Here is a 14,899-nt window from a genome sequence, read left to right on the forward strand (position 1 = left end):
ACACTGTGAAAAGCTTTTATCTGCTTACATGTAGTGTCTGATGGGGAAAGAAAGACACATTTTAAAGCATATTGGAACATGTTGCATGTTTGTTTTGATATGCAAGGGGTTACGAGCATTATAAGGTTATTTAAGTTTTAAAATATGTTTAAAACTTCAAATTTATAATTTTGCAGCCATATTCTTAACTTTTACTTCATGCTTTGCAGCTGTTCACAAAGCTTTATTTGTTCAATTTCCTTTTGAATGCATGGAATAGTTTACTTCAGAAGGAAGTTATACAAATCTTAATCATATTATTTTTAAACAAGTTAGCAACCTAACATTTATCAGTTCAATGGACACTATTAGATGGATGGATGAAATATACTAGAAAGCATTTGTTGTTTAGGATATGTGAAAGCTACACATTCCCATTGATTCCTTGCACTTTTTTTACATACATTAATTTATCATTATACATCTCTTACCCTGGCTTGCAGATAGCATACGTGGTTCATGTTGCTTGCTTTTTTCCCTGTGCATAACATTGTGAAGTTAGTGGCTGTATTAGTTCGAATAAACGCCTTCTCATTTCATGTTAGCTAATTACTTACTTTTTTTTTAATATCTTTCAAAATATTTTTTCTCAATTGTTTGAACATTTAATCTACAAACAGAAGGGTCAGAAAGGGCGTTTATTCTACTGTCTGCAAGTCAGGTAAGATTTTCTTCTTTGCCACCCAAAGATACACAGCTTTTCCAGGCAGCAAAAACATACACAAAGAAGAACGTGTTATTTTGAAATTAATTTTTGCTTGTTCAAGAAGAAATTTCCACAGTCTGAAGAAAGAACAGACAACGAACGATTTTCGTGTCAATCTTTAAAACAGAGCAAGGCGTTGCGTTTATTCGAACAAATATGGTGAGTGAATTACTTTTTTTTCCTGGGTGTGTGATGAAATCTGTTGCATGCCCATTTTTTATTTCAATATATTGCTATTTCATTTTTTTCAATCAGATGGCAGGTGGAGTGTGGCATGTTGTAACCCAGTCTCCTTCTCTTGCAGAGCAGCACAGCAAGGTGAACCTCGAGGGACCTGGGACAGCGGAGGTGCTGGCTTGCACCCAGAACCATAAACCCACCTTCACACAGGGCCTCAAGTGTAGGTCTGTCTTGGAGGGGGATCCTGCACTCTTCCAGTGCAAGCTGGTGGCATGCCCGGCACCCCACATGGCCTGGTTTCACAACAACCGGCCGGTCCGCCAGGACTGCCGCAAGGTGATCCGCACTGAGAGCGAGGAGCACATGCACCGTGCCAGCCTGGAGGTGCGGGATGTGCGGGAGCATGATGCTGGTAGCTACAGGGTATTTGCTATTAACAGTGAGGGTTCAGCTGAGTCCACTGCCTCACTGCTGGTGGCACGCAGTGGGGAACAGCAGGGCTTGGGTTTCGCAGGGAAAGCAGTGTGGATGCGGGAGAGCTGGGAGCGCCTGCTACAGCAGCGGCGGGAGGACCGACTGCGGGTGGTGCTCCGCTGCACTGGCTCGCCCTTTGACAAGGGGCAGGAGGCCGAGCAGTTGCTTGGGGAGCTCTCCGCAGGCCGGGGCATGGTACGAACTATCCGTTTCCAGAGGCTGCCGTTGGTGGGGCCTCACCATCCAGGGCTAGCATGCAGTAGGGAGCATAGTGGCACAGTGGCAGATGCTGAGGAGCTGCTGGATGAGGAGATCCGTTGGAAGCTGCAGCGGCTGCGGGAGGCAAAGAGGGCAGCACTGAAAAAGAAGCAGGAATCTCTCATGTCCATGCCCCAAGGGGGCCTGCCTGGGAAGCCCAGCCCACCTGAGGTGGCTGCCACGATGGATGGCTCGGAGCCCCTTGCAGTGCAAGTAGTGAAGGGGTACCACAGGCTCAAGGCCACAGGGGAGAGATGGCAGATGCCAAGTGGGCTCCTGGAGCCCTGCCCACCCCTTTTTGTCCAGGAGGTCAAGCCCCAGGAGGCTGCTGAGGGGCACAGATGCACCTTCTCCTGCCTCTTCCATGGCCGCCCACCGCCCACAGTCACTTGGTACAACAACACCAAGCCCGTGGGGCGCATCCGGGGCACCGCTGTTCACACCACAGAGTGCCACTCTACACTGACCTTCCCATCCCTGCTCCCGCAGCATGGTGGCACCGTTACCTGTGTGATCTTCAACCCGCTGGGCACAGTCAGTACCTCAGCTGCACTCCATGTGAGGCCGCGGACGACAGCCTATGAAGCCACGAAGAAGGAGGAGGAAGAGGAATGGAAGAAAGAGGAGGAGGAGGAAGAGGAGGAGAAGGTAAAGGAGGAAGAAGAAGGGGAGAATGAGAAGAAGGAGGAGAAGGTGGAGGAGGAGGAAGAAGAAGTTGGTCTGGCCTTCACAGCAGAGCAGGGACTGCCAAGTGCAGTTCCAGACTCAGATTTGCTGTCACTGCCTGTGGAAATCAAAATCACTGCCCCCACTCCAACGCCAGAGCAAGACACAGAGATGAGGGAGACCACACGGCCCTCTCCAGACCAGGCTGCTCCAACTGTAAAGCACAAGTTCAAGTTTTCATTTGATGTGGGAAATGAGCCACCCCAAATTGTGGCAGAAGCCCCAGCACACATTCATTGCCATGAAGGGGAGGCAGTGGTGTTGGAGTGTGCTGTGTCTGGGCAGCCCCCACCAGCTGTGGCCTGGTCCCTGAATGACCAGAGCCTCTCTGCTAGCGAGAGGCTGAGGTTTGAGGAAGGCAAGAATGGCATGTACCGCTTATACATCAGAGGGGTCTCTTTTGCAGATGCTGGGCTGTATTGTTGTGTGGCCAAAAATGTGGCTGGAACAGCGCAGACTGCCTCTGAGCTGACAGTGCAGCCCAGTGCACCCAGGTTGCATAACAAGGATGGAGGCACTGAGGAACTGCCTGCCATGGACCATGTTCTGCACCTCCAAGGCCTCAGCACACTTGGGAAGGATGAAGAGGAACAGATCACATGCTCCAAGGAGGAGGAAGACCACCTATCCTGGTCTCTGAGGATGTCTCCATCTCCTGGTGAGCAGTTGGAAGAGGAGTGTGAGAAAACTCCTCACTTCAGGGAAAGTGAGATGGAGGAAACGATGGTGCTGGATATCATGGAAGTTTATGCAAGGCAAGAAACAGGTTATACAGAAGAAAGCGTGAGGGATACAGATGGTATTTCTGAGATGAGGCAGCACAGGGGAAAAGCTGTATCCGAGGAACACAGCTTTGGAATTGATGCCACTGAGCTGCACCCCAGCATGTCCAGAGAAGAGCATGAACTGGTGGCCAAGGACTCAGGTCACTTTTCAGAGGAGCTGGAGGCTGAAGGAGACAAGGTGATACCACATACAGATGCTCTGTCCTGGGAGATCTTGAAGTCACCATTTATGAAAGTGAAAGGGCAAACACATGCCTCTGAGCAGTCTGCTCTGGCAAGGGAGCGTGAGGATTCACAATTTTTCATTCCTATATCACCTGTGGGGCAAGAAGGGAGTGATGTTTACACGGAGGAGAGCAATGCCACTGCCTGGGAGGCAATGTCTCCTGATGTGCCTCTTGTAGAAGAGCCCAGTGTGCCCCACCTACAGGACAATATTGCAAGCACACCCACAAAGGAGCAGTTTGGCTTTGACTTCTGTACAGAAGAGCAACAGAAGGAACAGGCCAAGGAGCAAGAGAGATCAGTTGATATTGAACAGGACATCGAGGTTGATAACCATCTTTGTAAAGAAGAAATGATTGATGCTGGGGATGCTGCACACTGGGAAATGCACAGTGATGGACAAATGCTGCAAGAAATGGAGTCTGATGCAGGCAGCTCTTCTTTGGATCTCATCTTTACTCCTCCTTGCATAGAGAACTCAGGTCAGAATTTTACTGAGGAAGTTGAGGTTCACCTAGAAGAAGTGCATTTCAAAGAGCAGTTGTTGCCATCTGAGACTGATGAGACCAATATCACATTTGATCTAAAGAAGTTTGTGGAGCCTTTCCCAGCTGCAGAGACTGTGGACATAGAACAGGCACAAACTCCCACAGCCCTGGAGACTGTGGAGGTAGGAGTGACTGGGATCATCCCTCCTGTGCACCAACATGATGTGCTTGTGGAAGAGACGTCTCTGAGTGAGGAGCTGCATCAGGGCTACAGGATGCAGCAGGAGGAGTTCAGAGCCCAGGAAGAGGCACAGCCAAGAGAAATCAGAAGGGCTGATTTGCAAATCCCTAACGGGGACCTTGGCAGCATCATAATATCTGCTGAAGAGGGATCTTCTGCTGAAGAAATTAATGAGTCAGAGGTGAGTGTCTGTGGGGAGGATTCACTTGAGGGACAAATTCATAGTTTTCTGGTGGAGTCCACAGCAGATTTCCAAAGAGGAGTGCAGGAAACACATGTGTGGGAGAGTGGGGAACGACTGGAGACCACAGACTCTCAGAGTGACAGCTTCATCATCGACTTGAAAAAAGCTGCACGTGAAAAGAAACCCCAGGCTGGGCATGAGGCTGAGGAGGAAGAAGGTTCTGGGATAGAAAAGGTCTTTGAGACAGGAATGAGCAGCTCCACCTGTGAGATGATAGAAAGCCCAGAATCCCCTGAGGAGATGCTCAGGGACACCCAACAGGAACCAAACACAACAAAGGGCTTCTCTTTTGGGCAACTCTTACTTGGTTTAATAACGGATGATCCTGTGGCACAGAAGGAGCAAAGGAAGGAATCTTGGGGCAAGAAGAGGACTCCCACTGAGGAAGCCTCTGAGAATAGCCTGGATGGAGAAGGGGAGGATATTTCTGCAGGTCCAGAACCCAGTGCTGTTCAAGCCTCAGAGCTGGAGCCTGATTTGTCCCTGGCCAATTATTTAAGGTCAACTGGGATGCAGGAAACTCCAGATCTCAAAGGGACAGTTCAGAAGGAGCAACGAGAGACCATCACTTCACTGGAAGTGGAAGAGGTTACCTTCAGCATGGTTTATGACTATTACAACAACCAGCAGGAACTTGCCCGGCCCTTCTCTCCTGAGTCAGAAATGTCTATAGAGCTGGAGAGTGGGAGCGGAGAGGAGTCACCTGATTCAGACCGCTTTTACACACCTCCCTCCTCAGTGGAGATCTTTGAAACTGCTTCATCAGCATCCTACCACACACCGCTCAGCACACCTGAGCGCTACTCCACACCATCTGAGGGCTCAGGATACAGCACGCCACCTGAGCACTACTCCACACCGTCCGAGGGCTCAGGGTACAGCACACCACCCGAGCACTACTCCACACCATCTGCAGGCTCAGGGTACAGCACGCCACCCGAGCGCTACTCCACACCATCTGAAGGCTCTGTGTACAGTACACCACCTGAGCACTACTCCACACCCTCTGAGGGTTCAAAATGCAACACACCCTCGGAGCGCTACTTCACACCCTTTGAGGGACCCTGCTCTGCATCGGGGGACAGCACACCACCAGAGCGCTACCGGACACCCACCGGGGAGTATATGGACGCCCTGGCCATGCTCCCACTCTGTGAAAGAAGGCAGCAGGCTCCAGAACAGCCACAGGCTGAGGTGTTTAGGACCCCCTGTGAAGCCCTGGAGCCATCAGGCAGGGACATGCCACCTGCATTCCTCAAGGGGTTGAGCAGGAGGAGGCTGTATGAGGGCAGCACGCTGAGCTTTGTGGCCGAGGTGGTGGGTGTGCCCAAGCCAGGGGTGAAGTGGTATCATAATAAATCTCTGTTGGAGCTGGATGAGAGAGTGCGGATAGAGAAGGATGGGGACAAATGCACGCTGGAGATCACTAATGTCCAGAAAGCCGATGGAGGACAGTATCTGTGCCATGCAGTGAACATTGTCGGGGAAGCTAAAAGTATCACACAGGTGGAAGTTTTGTCTGAAGATGGGCGGTCACTAGCACTGCCACCGCCTGTCACCCACCAGCATGTTATACACTTTGACATGGAGCAAAACACATCTTCAAGGTCACCTTCACCACAGGAAATCCTCCTGGAAGTGGAGCTGGATGAAAATGAGGTGAAGGAGTTTGAGAAGCAGGTCAAAATCATAACCAGTCCTGAGTTTAGCCCAGATAAGAAGAGCATGGTGGTTTCCCTGGATGTGCTTCCACTTGCCTTGTTGGAGCAAGCTGCAGGCCTGGCCACAGAGGAGAATGAGGATGTAAAAATTGATTTCCAAGTAACTGAAATGCCTCCCCGCTTTGCTGTGCCCTTTGCAGATGTCGAGGTAACAGAAGGCTTGGAGGCAGTGTTTGAGTGTGTGGTAACAGGTACTCCTGTCCCAGTAGTGCAGTGGTTCAGAGGCGACACCTGTGTGACACCTGCCACAGGGAAGTATGTTTTGAGTCAGAAGGAAGGACTTCACAGTCTGAAGGTCCAAAATGTAAGTCCTTCTGATGGTGGCTGGTATCGCTGCCGGGCAGTCAATAGGCTGGGAGAAGCAACATGCAAAGGCTCCCTTGTAGTCATGGCTCAGCAGGGAGCAAGTGCTATGGCAAGCAGTGAGACAGTCACAGGCAGTGAACCACACAGGCCCCAGAAGTGTGACTTGCTGTTGAATAAGACTGTGAGCCTGGGTGACCAGTCAGAAATAGAGCTGGAGTTTGAGTTCGAGCCGCACATAGACGACTCAGAGAAAGCGATCCGACTACTTGCGGTGACTCAAGAAGGGCAGGAAGTGGAAGGGGAGAAGTGTGTCAACATTAGTTTTGATGTGTTTGCAGAGCCGTCCCAAGAGGAACAGGTTGAGTTCATGGCAGAGGACTTGGAGAGCTGCAGATTTGAATTCCAGGTTACAGATGCCCCTCCCAAATTTCTGAGGCTCATTTCTGACTACAGTACATTTGTAGGTGCCTCAGCATGCTTCCAGTGTCTTGTGATTGGTTCCCCCCACCCAAGTGTCCACTGGTACAAGGATGGGGTGTTGTTGGAAGGGGACAGGTACTGTGCACAGGAAGAGCAGGGGGGTTCTCATAGCCTTACTATTGAAAACTTGATGCAAAGTGACAGTGGGCAATACAAATGTATAGCTACTAACAGGGCAGGAACTGCTGAGACTTGTGCTGTGTTAACATTATACTAAATTTCCATAATTTATTTTAGAGTCTCTTTTGAAACACTAAACGTTTTTATGCTGTTGTTCGCTGCAGGTAAAAATGCAGCACTCATTTTAGGGGCATTGTTTTTCATCTCTTTAGGGATGAAAACCACTCTATGTGGGCATATTTCTGTCTCACTTAAACTTGCCTTCCTTGGGGAATTTAAGTGAGATTTAATCTGTGCATAAGTCTTGTGCACACTTTCTGCACCGAGGTATATTTCAGGCTCCTTCCAAGCTCCTTACTCATTCTTGTAAAGATATTTTAATTGACACTCATTTACGTAGGACTAACTTTTGCGTATAGTGTACATATTCCTGTGTGTCCGTAACAGTGCGATCATTATTGTTTTATGTAGGTTAGAAATCACCTGAAAATGTAGAAACCACCTTTTTCCTGTAACCTAAAGGTATGGAATACTAACTTATGCTTGCTGTTTAGTTATAGTTCTGTGAAAGAACTCCTTAAATTGATGTTCCCCATTCTCACAATATTGTCTCAGAACATGTGAGTCTCACTGATTCAAATCCTGTGTTTACAGTTTCTATCACTGCAAAATTCTTAACATCCATGGGCTTCATTCTACTGACTCATGGAATTAAATGACTTTTTTTACGTCAATGGAATTATGCTGTTGCAAAGAAAAGCAACACAAGGGGAAGAAAATGAAAGTTTTGCATTAATAGCAACTGAACAGGATTTTTTTTCTCTATTACCAAGTAATAAACGTGAAAACGTATTTTGTACTGTATCTTTAGAAGTTAACAGGAAAGGAGGGGGAGCATAATAAATCAATGATGTAACTGTAAATTCATTAAAATAGTTTTGGTTGTCCCCGTATTCCAGTGTCATTCATAAAAAATACACAGTAGTATAAAAGTGAGGGATTTTTATGCAGTATTCTTGTTTCACATTAGAACTAAATCTCTACATATTCCTTTTTTCTTTTTTTTTTTTAAATTAGTAATAGTTAAGTGTGCTATGTGTCAAGATGACCAGAAATAAGTAGAATACATTCAATTGTTATCTGTAGCATTTTCTCAGCAGAAGAGATTTTTACATTAATGTTCTAAATATGAGTATATATTTTTGTATTATAAATAATGCTAATATTTAGGAAGCAGAATCAGCAGTAGCTGACATAATTAAATCAGAACTAAATCTGTCTTACATAAACAATGATCAACTGATTAAGAAAATATGTTAAAAGTACGACAGTTATTAATTAATGTTTGTCAGAAGTTAAATAACTCTCTAATGCATGTGCCAGTTTTCCAGTTACCTGTATGCCAAGGCGAAACCTTGAGTTCAACAACCCTAAGCAAAAAATATTTTTACTTTGATTACCCATTCATGAGGTTCTTCCAGTTATTTACAAGTTACTGTCAGTTGCCTTGCAAACTGCTTTAAGGAGCATGGTGATTTTAAGCATAAAAGAACTATTCCTATAGTACCTTCAGTTATGTTCATGCATGTTCTTATTTCTGAGTTTGATGTGTCCTCACACTGAGGTCAGCATGCCTCAAAAACTCAATAATCTTTAAGATTATCCCATCATTCACCTGGGATAGTAATTTTTGATCAAAAGATTCACTTTGCCCAATTGTGTTGCCCAATATAAACTTAGAGTCAGGAGTGGCAAGTTCTAATGACCCTGTGACCACACCACCAGTACACGGGGAGAATGACTGGAATGGTTAGGCTAATACCAGTGTGTCACTTCAGCTTCTTCCCAGTCATGACCCCATGATAAATATTTAAGATTTGTACGATGTTAAAAGGCAGAGACAATTGTGATTTCTCATAGGTAATGGTGGTAGGAAAGAGACGCATGAGTGTCTGACCCAACATTGTGCTGGGAAAGAATTGTTTCATGATGTGTCCTTAATCCATTCCTTGTGTAGATGTGTAGCACTAACTGATTCATTAGAAAGCAGAGGACCTTAGGAAAGCTGGTATGAATTGTCTGATGCTACACATCAGCTGTGACATGACGGTCTTTTAGGTCCAAAGCCTAAGGGGTCAGAGGCCCTTTGGTTAGGTCCTAAGCAATTATGATGTGTGTTTAATTTGCATGTAAATGAACTGAAATTTTTAGTAGAAACAGGCCCATAACTTGTTTTTGAAGCCATAAGCCAAACAGGTCCAAGTTCATGTTCACATCTGAAATATATGGCCAAGCATCTTTATCTGTACCTGTATCGTAGTGTTTGTGGTTTATGTAAGTTTAAAAGTCTTGTTTTAAGTTTCATACATTAACCAGGAGCACTATCATGTGCTTATGGACAAACAAAGTCTCATCTAAGCTTCAATGATATAAATCTGGAGTAATTCTAGTTTTGAATAAACTTACCCTGGGGTAACTGGTATAGTTTAGAGCCATGATTGACCATCTCTCTTCAAAATTTTGTGCTTTCATAGGAATTACAAAACTCACAATTTCATTGTCAGGTTTAGTGTCGTCTTCATTTCTACAAATGAATTATCTCAAAAAAAGGATGAATTATGTTTGTTTGTCATCAATGTGTATTGAATGTTAACATGTATGGTTAATTTGTGAAATAAATATGTAAATGATTTAAGTCCGTCACTTCTCGTACTTTATTCATTTCACAGACATAGCTAAAACATGAAAAAGTATCTGTATAGTTTTTCTGTCATAAATATCCAGGAACACACAAAAGCGCATTAATTTTTGCCACACTCCTGTATATAAAGCATTCTCATGTGTGTTAGCAGAGGTTCCACTCTGCAATTTTTATACTTTATTATGAGCCCAATTCTGCCACCCATTCTCAACTTCACTAGCACATTGTATTTCTGGGGAAACTGCCCTACTGTTTTAACAAGGCTGGTAGGTAATACTGAAGGACTGGTGTAATTTTTTTTTTTTACCTGAACATCCCTTCTCTGCAGTTATTCACTGTATGCACTGTGCTATGTCATGTATATTATGGTATTTGTGGCAAGATTAATAATTGCTAAAACCAAGGAGAAAGAATTGGGTATGGCATATTCTATTCTTCTTTATAGTTGTTATTGGAGTGTAGCAAAAATTATCTCACAATAAGTTTTGGAATTTAAGACACTGTGACTGAGAGACTTCTCAAGGTTCACCATTAGAGTGCCTGGAGACATTTATCCACTCACACTTCTTTTATTCTTCTAAACAACTCTCATATCTTTCCAGCACCAAATACTGTGGGCCTTACCTGAGCAAACTTGACTCAGTGAGGACAACAGGATTTGATTTCCGAAAGTTTTCATTGCGCCGTGCTTTTCATGGATGGCTTGTTCCGTTCCTGGAAGTCTCAGATTTCACTGATGTTTCTAGTGTTAAGCGTCTGCAGAGAATAACATGTTCTTGATGTCTGCTTCCTCTCATTTTTAAACGACCATTAGAACAAAGTGGTCCAACACATGTCTAAATTCACAAAGGCAAGAAAAAGAAAAATCTTAAAGTACTCTGTCCTCTTTTTCTCTGGTATTGTGGGAGTTTTAATATGTAACATTGTGGCAGGGAGGAGTTTAAAAGCAGAGATTTAAATCAATGACATTAAATCAAGGGTGTAAACTCATTACTTTAGTAATAATGGTGGTGTAAGCATAAGGGTCTAATGACAAAAACAGGACAAAGCTGATAAGGGAGAGGTGATATCTTAGTGTGTTAGACAAAAGTTAGAGTTGAAAGACATGAACTAACTGCACCAGAAGAAAGGTCATGCACTGAAAAGTTTGTGTTATTTTTCCAATCCTAATTCTGGCATTCTGCCTTTTCTTGGTATTTTGAATTAAACCAGGGTCTTAGCACTGCTCTGCCGTACTTGTTTGTATGAGTGTACATACAAATATGTATGGTACATACACTTTAATTATATTTGTGAAATGCACCAATGTTGCTTGACTGTGACTTGCACTGTACACCCTGGGGGTATGTCTAACCAGTACTGTGATGTCAGGTTTAAAGAGACACCCATGTTGATCCAGATGGGAAGTTCATAAGTAACCTGACAGCACAGCATGTCTTGCTGATTTTGGCAGGTGTGTATTTGACAGCAAGAGGACCTCATGTTCATTGTTAATTGCTTTACAGTATTGAGAAAGCCTCCAGATATACAAAAATAGTTGCACTAACACTGTTTATTGCTATTTATAAGTGTTCTCTTAAACATTCTAGTAAAACTAAACAATTTTTTTCCATACAGACATCGCTAGCTCTCTTATTGTGTCTTCTGAGGAAGGAAGAAGTGAAGGCTACAGCAGCAGCCTTCAGTTGCCTGATAGAGAGAAAACACTTGAATTTGAGCCTGAAAAACCAGTTTATTCCAGCAAAGCAAAGATGAAAATGGAGGAGGGGGGCAAAGCTCCTGTTTTCCTCAAACAGGTGTCAAATGTTGAAGTCTGGCAGGGAGATGTAGCTAGGCTCTCTGTTACCGTTACTGGCAGCCCCCCCCCCAAAATCCAGTGGTTTTTCAACAGTATGAAGCTAACCTCATCCACGGACTGTAAGTTAGTGTTTGCTGGCAATGACCACAGCCTTATCCTCCCATATGTGGGTGTGCAGCATGAGGGTGAGTACATGTGCGTGGCCAGCAATGTACACGGTGAGATCACATGCAGTGCCCACCTCCACGTGCAGCAGCGGATACCGGGGGTCCCTTGCTTTGCCAGGGAGCCGGACAGCGTGCGATGTGCACCGGGCTTCACCGCAATCTTTGAGTACGCTGTGGCTGGGGAGCCATGCCCCAATGTGCAGTGGTTCAAGGGGACTGAGCAGCTCTTCTCCGATGTGCGTCGTTCTGTAGTTCACCACCCCAACGGCTCGGGCTCCCTGACAGTGCGGGAGTGCATGGAGGAGGACAGTGGTCTCTACACGTGCAGAGCGGTGAGTGCCCTGGGCGAGGCCACGTGCTCTGCTGAGCTCCTTGTGTTGCCTGAGGAGCATGCTGTGTGCAGGCAGAGTCCAGCCTTGCAGCACTCTGTGGTGGCAGAAGACCAAAGCCCCCTCTCCTATGAGGAGACTGGTGAGCTTCCTGCCATGGAAGAAGCACTCAGCCTTGAGGCCATGAGGGAGCCCCCGGCCCTCCTTCAGCTCCAAACGAGCCAGGCAGAGCACGTGCTGCCCAGGGAGGACATTTTGCCTGGCCTGCCACCAGCCTGCCTGGCTGCACAGAGTGTTGAAGAGATGCTCACACAGGTGGCCACAACACAAGAGACCAGGAGGCTTCTGGCAGAGCCACTGCAAACCCTCCCTGCTGGCCCCCAGGATGTCATGCCTGCAGCAGTGATGGAGACACAACTGCCGGGCTACCTTGGGACTGTGGCTGCACAGATACTCTTGCCCAAAGAGCAAGTCATCCCCAAGGCAGCAGAGCAAATGGCTGCTCTGAAGACAGAAGCTTCCCAAGCCCTTCTACAGGTGTCAGGCACCACTGAGAGCTGTGCCATAGATGGTGACCACATCCAGGTCCTTGAGGGCTTTCAGGCAATGCAAGGTGAGCTGAAGGCTGAACCCAGATTTCCCTCTGAATTGGCCTTCACTGAGGGCCAAGCTATCCCCCTGGAGAACATTTCTTCCCTGGAAGCAGCAGAGGAAGATTTTGCTGCAAGAATCCATGAGGGACAGGCTGTGAGATTTCCCTTGCTGCTAGAAGAAAACCAGCCCCTGGAGGAGGAACATGTCATCGATCTTGCCAGCCCACTTAGGCAGCATCCAAGGGCAGGAAGACAACCCCATGAAACAATGTACACTCACCAGCTCCAGCCAAGCCAAGTTCTCAACAAAGAGAGCCAGCTCATTGCTGAGGTTCCCAAGAGCTGCAACTTAGACATAAAGTCTCAGATTAGAAATGCACTGAAAGCTGCAGTGGTAAGTGAGCAAAACCTCTTGTTTTCAGAATGGTTGGCTGATAAAGAAAATGTTGAAGTACAGACAATAAACATTACGAAGGAACATAAACACACCCTATGCACCTATGTTGTGACCACGGGAGGACTCAGTCCCGTAGAAATCCCAGTCTCCTTGGGAGAAGTCAGCATTCAGACAGCTGACCAGAAAACGGTCTTGAAGGAGGCTTTCTGTTCTCTTATTTGTGAAGAAAAACATCTCTTGACAGATGAAAAATCTAAAGCATTGCCCGTCCATCCCAGTCCACTTCTCTCAGGAAAATACTGTGATGAAACATCTGAGCTGGAGCCCCAGCAGGCTGAGAGGACTATGGAGGCAGAAATACCCCTGGAGCAGTCTTTGTCTGCACAAGTAATCAACACTGTGACTGGGCATGGTCAAATCAAGGATGTGGGTGCAGCTGCAGCCACTGCTGATGTAGCCTCTGCAGGTGTTCCCATTGAGACACCCACAGAAACACTGAAAACAAAGGAGAAAAGGGAAGAAATATGTGAGGAAGAGGGCAAAGAGGGTCTGGAAACGGGAGCTGGGAAGACAGAGGATAAGCTGGGCAAAGAGAGTTATCCCATCATACACAGCAAACTGGTCGACACTGTTGTGGACGAAGGGGAGACTGTCAGTCTGGTGTCTGTCATAACAAATGTCAGAGAGGTGAGCTGGTATTTTGAGGGTAAACTGGTGTCTTCAGGCGACAAATTCAAGTGTTTGCAAGATCAGGACACGTACACACTAGTAATAAGCAAAGCGTGTGGGGAGATTCACCAAGGAGAGTACACCTGTGAGGCGCTGAATCAAGGTGGAAAAAGAGCAACAGCAGCAAAACTCACAGTTGTTAAAAGAGGTTGGATTATGGGGATAAAATACTGCCTTTCTAATACACTGCTCTACTAATGAAACTGCCCTACTATGTGTTGGTATCTTTGGATACAGATACAATATTAATACCATCATGCCGCTAATCAGAGGGCCCCCTTTCTCTCTGGATTTATGGTCTCCTTTTACTGCACCGCAAAGTCTCTCACTTCCCTCACCCCAGTCTTTTGTCAGGAACTTTGTTGCTTCCTGTTCTTAGCACACAAGTACAGTCAGGACAAGGTGTATCTCAGTCCCGACCGCTTCTTCCCATTGTTGCCTGTGAAGTGGACCTGCTCTTCCCACTTTTCTCACTGCTGCACACTCTCTCACTCTTTAGAGTCATTGCACAGTTTTAGCACAATTTCTCATTTACACCATAATTTCTTACAGCTGCAGGATAGTGTGGCATATGCTTGTATCACATTGGTATTGTGCATTGTTATTGCACATTGTTTTTCCAGTATCACCACTGTGTTTCCTGATGTCATTATGCACCGTAACACTGTCTGTCCACCGAGCCTGTGTACTGCTTTCATTTCTTACAGATATTTTTTTTTTCTTTTACAGTCACTTTATGTGGATTGCAAGTAAATCACCTTTTTTTTTTTCAGTCAGTCACTTCAATGTTACTTTTCAGAATGTCAGCAGGCAGGGCTTTGAGTTCGTCTCTGCTTCTGATTTCAGTTGCACCGATCCTGAGGAGAAGGCTTGAATCTCTGGAGGTGGCTGTAAATCACGTGGCCAAGTTTACCTGTGAGGTAGAGACTGCTCCCAATGTCAGGTTCCAGTGGTACAAAGCCGGACGAGAGATATATGATGGGGACAAATATTCCATTCGTACCTCCAACTACCTCTCCACGCTGGAGATCCTGAGGCCTCAAGTTGTTGACTATGGAGAGTACAGCTGTAAGGCTTCCAACCAGCATGGCAGCGTAAGCTCTACAGCCGTTTTAACAGTAACTGGTAAGTACAGACTTCCAAGCACCACTTCTCTGTTAAATATCTTGGTATATTGTAATGCTTTCACTGC

General features: G+C 46.0%; 2 protein-coding genes across 9 annotated transcripts in view; both read left to right on the top strand.

Moving 5' to 3' along the window:
- The window catches only part of LOC104010285 (titin), a 241,808-nt gene that overhangs the window by 39,014 nt on the left and 187,895 nt on the right, over window positions 1-14,899 (top strand). For 7 of the 8 annotated variants that reach the window (XM_087733442.1, XM_087733443.1, XM_087733444.1 and 4 more), the window contains 2 exons: window positions 11,312-13,855; window positions 14,554-14,832. In XM_087733442.1, coding sequence (XP_087589568.1) covers window positions 11,312-13,855; window positions 14,554-14,832 — 2,823 coding nt within the window. The remainder of the gene's footprint in view (window positions 1-11,311; window positions 13,856-14,553; window positions 14,833-14,899) is intronic. The other variant, XM_087733441.1, reaches the window with a different exon arrangement.
- On the top strand, window positions 79-9,696 carry LOC148052329 (uncharacterized). Its single transcript, XM_087734596.1, has 3 exons — window positions 79-115; window positions 660-700; window positions 2,147-9,696. Exons 1-3 carry the CDS (start codon window positions 79-81, stop codon window positions 7,088-7,090), a joined length of 5,022 nt encoding a protein of 1,673 aa, XP_087590722.1. The 3' UTR covers window positions 7,091-9,696.

The sequence above is a fragment of the Nipponia nippon genome, unplaced genomic scaffold, assembly GCF_047370975.1.
Source record: "Nipponia nippon isolate SJK-2023a ecotype South Korea unplaced genomic scaffold, ASM4737097v1 scaffold_5, whole genome shotgun sequence".
NCBI lineage: Eukaryota > Metazoa > Chordata > Aves > Pelecaniformes > Threskiornithidae > Nipponia > Nipponia nippon.